This window comes from Elephas maximus, chromosome 11 (genome assembly GCF_024166365.1).
Source record: "Elephas maximus indicus isolate mEleMax1 chromosome 11, mEleMax1 primary haplotype, whole genome shotgun sequence".
Taxonomy (NCBI): Eukaryota; Metazoa; Chordata; class Mammalia; order Proboscidea; family Elephantidae; genus Elephas; species Elephas maximus.
Window position 1 is genome coordinate 33,018,199 of NC_064829.1, and position 8,327 is coordinate 33,026,525.

General features: G+C 39.1%; 1 protein-coding gene across 1 annotated transcript in view; it reads left to right on the forward strand.

The window, feature by feature from the left end:
• The window catches only part of TAF4B (TATA-box binding protein associated factor 4b), a 143,596-nt gene extending 136,296 nt beyond the window's left edge, over positions 1 to 7,300 (forward strand). Inside the window, exon 15 of the mRNA XM_049899913.1 lies at positions 6,200 to 7,300. Within this exon, the coding sequence (XP_049755870.1) occupies positions 6,200 to 6,367 (168 nt within the window). The 3' untranslated portion in view covers positions 6,368 to 7,300. The remainder of the gene's footprint in view (positions 1 to 6,199) is intronic.
• The last annotated feature ends 1,027 nt before the right edge of the window (positions 7,301 to 8,327 follow it).

An 8,327-nucleotide genomic window follows, 5' to 3' on the forward strand; every position in this document is an offset into this window, starting at 1 on the left:
GGATTTAGGGACCATGCAGCGATGGAAAGATTAATTTTCTTGTCAAAGCTGTAGCAAAACATCGTGAGATCTGGGAGGTAATTTTTTTTTTTAACCTGTGTTGTATGTTGTTGTGTATTGTCGAGTTGATTTTGACTCATAATGACCCTATAGGACAGAGTAGAACTGCCTCGTAGAGTTCCCAAGGAGCAGCTGCTGGGTTTGAACTGCTGACCTTTTGGTTAGCAGCCGAGCTCTTAACCACTATGCCATCAGGGCTCCAAAGGTAGTATAAAAAACCTGTTTTATTTGTTAAATACTCCCAGAAACTTTTTTTTTTTTTGGTAAAAGGGTATGTAATACAAAACCCATTGCTGCTGAGTTGATTCCGACTCACAGCGAACCTATAGGACAGAGTAGAACTGCCCCATAGAGTTTACGAGGAGCAGCTGGTGGACTCAGACTGCTGGCCTTTTGGTTAGCAGCCGAGCTCTTAACGACTACACCACCAGGGTTTCCATATAATACAAAAAGAAGTGATGAAATACCTGCTTGCCTGTGTCCTCTTCCTTGGAGAGTTTTTTCCTTCCATTGTGCATTTTTATTAGGGTAGGGCAGGTTCATGACACCTTTTAGCTTTGATTTTGGGGTCTTTTTTTGTCAAAGTGTCTTGCAATAATCAGTCATGAAACAAATGGTATAATTTCTGTGTCACACAAACTACAAGTTTGTCTTTATAATTACAAAAGTAGAATTGGAATTCAAAATGGATAATTTTAAATTCACATCAGTCTACTTATACATATGAATTCTGGAAAAGACTGTTGAAACACAGATATTTAGGAGAGACAAAATTCTAGGACAGAAGTTACGTGCAGGGCTGTCAGTATTCTGAAATAACTCAGAAGGGATACAGTAAAGGTGATAAAGACTGGAGATCTGTTGCTTCCAGAGTTCTGCCTGTTGACCAGCAGAGGGCACTCAGTCTTGAAGCTGAGCATTTTCTGCTTTGTGTTTACCTTAAGGCCTAGACGCTCGGGTCTTTTGAATATGAATTTTCAGGGTTCTTGTTTTACTGGGTCACACATCCAGTGCACTTTTATTTATCCTTCCTTCCAAGACTTCAAAGATGTTTGATTTTTGTTCTGGAGCCATATCGGCTACTCCATCCTGTTCTCCACATTTTCTCCTTAAAGTTTCAAAGACTTGAGACATCCCGTAAGAGCTGCCATGGTAGCACAGGATTAGGACTTAGTGAAAGTCAGATAGAGAGTCTGAAAAATGTAGTGAATCTTTGCTTCTCAGTTCCTCTATTTAAAATGTCCTACTATGGGTGTTTGTGCTTGGTTAACTAAGATTCAGGGCCACATTTGTGTTTTGGTAGTCTTATGATTCAGGGAATAAGGTTTACTTTTCGCTTTTAGAGACAGTATTTATGAGCCTCATTGATCCTGAAAACAGCAAGCTCCTCCCCAGTTTGATTGGAGGGTCCTAAGAAAATCAGCCTGTCCCATGATGTATCTTCATCTGCCTGCCACCGGTCTGAAATACCCGTTAGTCTTCCTTTTAGCTTTAGGCATTCAAGGCTCCATTAAAATTCAGAAATTTCACTGGGAGGGACAAGATAATGTGGCAGCACAGATTGTTTCTAGTAGTTAGCCAATCATTTAGCCAGAACGTGACAGAAAAGGGCATGGGCAGTGAAGTTTAACTAGTTCTAACTAGGGAATGGGAGGAAAGGCCTCAAACTAGGATTCTACTGTTTCCCGTTTAAAAACCTTCAATGCCTCCCAACTAATTATGATAAAAAGGGTCAACATTTATAGAGCGCATGCTATGTGTCAACTTTGTATAGAGTCCAGTGTTTTCATTTAATTCTCAAACCAGCCCTATGAGATCATTACTGTCACTGTTGTGCTTTTGCAGATGAGGAAACAGAGACACAGAGACGTTAAGTCATTTGCCTGAGGTTGCTTATGGAGGAGACAGCCACTTTTCAAATCTCCAGTTTCTCCCCCATAGTAGGTGCCTGGTAGCCCAGATAGCTTTTGAATTGAATTAGAGCATGGACTAGCGCGAAGCTGTGTTGCATTTAATGGTGGCTTTTGGAAACAGAAGCCTGTGTGAAGTCGCTGAGAGCTTCAGCAGAGTTATGAAGTGACTGGGTTCATAAAGTTGATGTGTCCGCTTCTGCCTTAGTATAGCTGTCGTCTGATTTACAAAGAAATGTGAAAAATACATGAAGAAACTTTTAAAGGTTTTATTTCTCAATACTGGCTTTGTTGAAGGGACGAACATTTGGAAGGCTGGTTGTTTTAGTTACTCTTAGTATCATTCCTAAAATGGCATTATTGTCTGAAATTGATAACTGATGATACTTTTTCTTGTTGAAGAGGAAGCGTTCTTCAAAAGTTTTATTATAATGAATGAAACTTTGTTTAGTGATATAATTTAGAAAATTAACGTGGGCTAACTTAGAATCAATCGATCTTGCTGTTTTCAAGTATGTTAACGTTAGGCTTGATTAGGCTTCCTAGAACATCTGTTGTATGCTTAGTAAGTGAATTATTTCTTTCATCTTCATTGAATTTTCCATTTTCTTACACCCTGTTCCTATCCAGGTGAAGAATCGAGATTAAGGAATAGCCACATTGTAGAAAGTCCATTGGGAAAACCCTGTGTTTCAGAAATAAACAGTACTTTGTCACTGGAGCCTTCCCCCGCCCCTGCATTACAGATTCTGGGCCCTTGACTACATTAGTGCTCTTTGGCATTGACAGTGTAGTGGGACAAGAAATCAGTGTATCAACTTCAGGGAAAGCACTTAGTGGGACAGAAGAAAATTAAAACTGACAGAGAAAGCTAGATTTGGGTTTTTATGGCTATCAATTACCCATGCACCCTCCATTCTCTTTACCATGGATAACTGAGAGGTGGCTGATTATTCAGGTCAGGTCATTGGGAAATAGATGAGTCATGAGTTGTAGGCTTTCCTAAATTATAAGCGTGGGAATAAAAATGCTATATGTTTATATCTAGGTTCAAGAAAGATTGACTTTCTAAGTCACTATTTGGGGAAGAGAATACTGTCACCTTTGTAAAGTTGTGAATTATGAAAGGTGTTTCTGCTGGGTTACTGAATGTCCCTTGGGGCTTGTTTCATTTATAACTTTGCCTCAGGCCTTCTGCAGCATCCTTTTGGAATGACCTCCTTCTCAACCCTGCACTGGCAGCTGCAGTACAGCTCTTTCCCTGGATCCTTCAGGCTGCTCACATGACAGCGTTAACTGTTACCCCTTTGTCTCTTACCCAGATGATTAGCTCTCTTTATGTCTTCTAACAATTTTGCCTTCTTTTCTTTCCTCTTTTTTCCCTGCTTCCTCCCCTTCTTTTAATTTCCTACCCAGGCAAGATTTTTTTGTAGCAATTTGATTTTTTATTGAAGTATAACCTTGATGCAGAAAAGTACACAAATCGTAAACTCACTGCATCTTCACAGTATGAAAACACCCGTGTAGACGGTACTTAGATCAAGAGGGAGAACGTCACCAGAACCTCAGAAAACCAGTGCTATCTCCTTCTCATCACCACTCCTTTCCCGCAAAGGACATCACTACCTTGGCTTCCACAGCTGTGCCTGTGTTTGAACTTTATAAGAATGGAATCAAACAATATGTACTGCTTTGTGTCTTGGCCCTTTCATTTAACATGCTGTATAGTATTCCAGTGTGTGAATATACCACTGTTCATTCCGCTCTGGATGGGCTTTTGGGTGGTTTTCAGTTAGGGGTGTTATGAATGGCAGTGCTGTAACATTCTTGTAAATGTCTTGATGAACACGTGTCATATTTCTGGGTACTTAAATAGAAGTGGGATTGTGGAGACATAGTGTGTCCATTTAGCCATTTAATTAAAAAAGCCATATAAGGCAAAACAATTGATTTTAGGCAAACCTTTGGTAGGAAATATTTGTAAACATACAGAGATTCAACTTTAGCATAATGTATCTAATTTGTGGCTGAGGAGAGTGCCTCTAGCTAAATGAAGTATATAGTTCTAGACAGATCACCCCTGTGTAGAGCAAATTGCCATTCACTGCCAATGACAAGTTATACTAACTTTCTTCCTACTGTTTTTTACACAGTTTCCCAGAGCTGAGTTAGTGGGCCCATTCTACAAAAATCTTATGGACATATTTTGATGGTAATTTATAGTAGTTAAGATTACAGAAGTTACCGCACCTCTGAGTTGTGATGCCAGCAGGGAAGCATGCTATGGTCGTGCTGGCTGCCAGGCTTAGCTGAAGTTACAGGGGCTGAACACTTGTCTTTATACAAACAGCGTTCATTACCAAGGGCTCTGCAGAAGTGATGAGAGACTGGCTCTACACTGTAGATAGGCTCCAGGATAAGTAGCCAGGCATCTTGCAGCCAAGAATAATCTTTTTGTTCCTCTCTTCTAAAATGTGAAGTTTTCAAAATTTGTTCCATAGATACTTGTCAACAAGCATAACCTAGTCTGAGTATAGAAATATGTTTGTGGTATCCTATCTCTCAAAAACTGGGTAGTAGCTTTTAAGGAAATTTTATTTGACCATCAGAAAAGGTCCTTCAGTCATTCTGTGAACACGCATAGAATTCAGTTGACTGTGTTTTTGACCATGGTGTTTTGGAGACCTCAAAGGATTACCCTTCTTTCCATCAAAACAAAACCAAAAGCCCAGAAAGCTAAAGAGAGAAATTAAAATGTGGTACTTGTAAAAGAGAAGAAACAGAACCAGAAAATTTGCTTCCTATGTTACGTAAATGCCTCTTCTTGTGTAAGTCTTTGGATGGAGAAAGGAGAAGAACCTATCCTACTGAGATGTTTTTGAAGCAAAATATGGTAAAAATGAATTAGAGAATAAAAGATTCATTTTTACAAAATTATCCTTTGGGAATTCTGTGTTTTTCGTTTCTTTCAACTTTATTTTATATTTTAAACAGCAGTTTACAGACGTACTAACATTTAGAAACTGTCTTAATAGAAGAGTATTGGGTTTCTTTAATTTTTGAATGTCATTTAGAACTCATATTGGTTGCTCTGTTTTAAACCAATACATTCAGCTTAGCAAGTATTACTGATGAACTGTGTTGCGTGTACAGTGTACTGTGCTAAGCCCTAGAGAAGATAGAAATGATAGTCCCTGTCCTCAGAAAGCTTATGGTCTAGAGATTACATGGCAATGGCAGGGGAAGGGGGCATATACGAATTAGTATAATACAAAGTTAGGTGATTGCCACAGTGAGAATTCCATGGGTGGCTGGGCAGGTAACATTTGAAATGGGTCTTAAAGGATGAGTAGATTGGCCTAGAATGGCCTCCGCTGATTTCTGCCTGCTGGCAGAGGAACAGAGTAGCTGGAGTTAAGCTGCTTTGTAGAGGAGTAATGTGAACTAAGGCTGGAGTAAGGCCAGGGTGGTGAGTTTATACCTGATTTGGTGATAATATAGCACAGTGATTAAGAGCACTTGCTTTAAATCACATTAGAAGTTGCGTTCCGGCTCACCACTGCTGTGTGACCTTGAACAGATTGCTTAACCTGCCTGACCTCAGTTTCCTCAGTTGATAAATGGGGATAGCACCTGCATAACTTCTGCGATGTTGTGTGAAAAAAGAGATAATACGTGAAAAGTGCTTAACATAGATCTCAACCCATAACAAATTCTCCAGTAGCTACTACGGACAATGGGGAACCACAAAGGTTTTTGAACCATGGTGTGGTGGGATATGAACCTTGCAAGGCTTTTATTTTTATCATTGACATGCAAAAGACTGCACACATTTAAAGTGTACAGTTTGTTAGGTTTTTACATATGTATGTATCCTTGAAGTCATCATCACAATCAAAATAATGAATATATCCACCACTCTCAAACATATTGTGTAAGATTTTAAAGAAGGAAAGTTGGGTCTGCAATGTGTAGGAAAGATTGGCGTGAAGTAGAGCTCGAAGTGGAGAAACCACTGAAGAGGCTGTTGCTATGGCCCAGGTGAGAGAATGAATGAATGAGATCATGAACTCAGTGTGGTGGCAGTTTGCCTCCCCTGAGAGACTGGGCTGCTAGAGGACAGGGTTGAGTCTTCATTATATCATCTCCAGCACCTAATCCAGTACCAGAGGTATTCGCTTTATCAAAGATTCCTTATTTTAAACTGTTTCTCCCTTTATTTTGTTTAGGGCATAAAAGACAACCTTCTTGCTTCTGGGACGCCCAGCCTGACAGCCACCAAACAGTTGCTTCGTCCAAGAATCACAAGAGTCTGCCTCAGGGACTTGATATTCTGTATGGAGCAGGAAAGGGAGATGAAATATTCCCGAGCTCTGTACCTGGCCCTTCTGAAGTGACCACCCCACTATCCATGCCAAGCCTTGCTGTTTACTGCCAAAGAAGATATAAAGAGCATTGTTGCACTGTCCTGAAATGTCAGTTTCTGGAAAATAGTCACCAGTTTGGAAGGCCATTGTTTACAGTTATAAACTTTTATTAAATCTTATGTATACATCCCATGGGATTCTTAATGACCAGAATTCAGCTTTGTCTCGTGAAAATCAGTTACGAGATAACAGTTTACACAGAAGTAGGCATCTGCATTTGATTACAGCAAGTTAAGGCCCTGTCTATTACTACCTGCTTTGCTTGCCAAAGTGTTTGCAACAGGTGAGGTATCTTTCCCCGATAACAGCCTAATATAACTTGCATTGGGATACAGGGGAAAGAAAGGAAGAGTCACCACTTACTAAGAAAAATGTGTTTAATCCTCTGCTGACCCTGTTTCTGGGTTAGCTTAGGTTGTCTGGGTTGGAATCAGAAGTTGCTTGCTAATTATGATGGCCGCTTCTGTAGCTGAAGGTGCAAGTGACAGAGCAGGGCCCAGGATGACTTCGGCTGGCTGAGTCCCGGTGTTGTCAAAACCAAGACAGATGGAGATGGTTTGTGCCTGAGGTTGCTATTCCCTGGTTCATATCACCATGTGCTGCTCCTGATACCAAGGGAGGGGACATCCTTGTCAGGGAAACCTTAAAATGGAAGCTGCTGAAATACCTCGATGAAAAATGGAAAAGGTAGAAAGTATTAGAATGGATGGTAGGGCACTGAGTTCAAACTGATAAGGGGAGATGAAAATGGAATCCTAACACAGAAACTGCTGCGTATGCCCGGGAGGGGCAGCGGTAGAAGTGGAAATTCACAGCAACCGGTATGTGTTTTGTTGAAGGAAAAAAATCACAACCCAACTAAAAAGGAAAACATCCAACATTTTCAAATTACAGTATTTTAAAAGGAAGAAGTTATTTTTTATTTTGTATTGTTTTAAATCAAGGATAGTTTTCGTAAGTTAGAGTTTTTATTGTTTCTTTTCTCATAAAATTTTAGTTACTCTTAAGTTTTAACATCTTGGTGTATTTAAAAAATCTGAATTGGTGATTAGAAATTTTTGACCTTTGGATTCTATACTTAAAAGGTAATGTCAGCATTTCACTTTTGGGGATCTTGGCTATAAATATACTATGAGAAATAATGTTACATATTCATCTGAAGAGCAGGCTGATATTTTGCAAATCTTTTTGTTTTTTTTTTAATCCCACCTGTGTGGAATATGCCTGGTGAAAAATAATAGCTATAGTTGGAATCGTATACATAATGAATGAATAAATCTTCCAGAAAGGTTTTAAAAACAGGAAAGCTATGCTTGTTAGAAAAAGAATTGAGGGGGAAAAGCCTGAAGTTATGTTGCTCTTCATCCCGTTCTTCCCATTGGGACTGTTATGACCATATTCCACACTGTAGTATGTTTTAAATTAGCCACAGTTTTTGGTTCAGCAAGTTATTACATAAAATGCTATAATTATGTATATGTTAAGAGTACTTTGAAAAAAGATGTACACCCAAAGTTGGTTTTGTATATTTAAACGCTTAGCTTTATTTTTTGTAAAATGCAACATATTCCCATATTTGTGTATAATCTTATTGATCAGATGTTTAAAATTATTTCAAATACTTCATTAAAATAATTATTTTATTATAAGAATGACTTGGCTCAGTCACTGACTTTGAATACCGGTGTCATTAGCTCCTGAGGTGCTCTTCTCTGCTGGGCGGTAGATCTTTCTTGGCTCTGATTGTTATTTTGGAGTGTTGGCTTTTGGGTTCTACAACCTCACTTTAGATCCAAGTCTGCTCTGTCACTTTCTTTGAAATAGTTGTAATTTTGCATGCTATTTGACTCACTAAGAAAGCTAAGATATTCATTATAGAAGTTGTTGGCCTATTGGAGTTTTCTTACTAAGATATTCTTTTTCAAAAGTT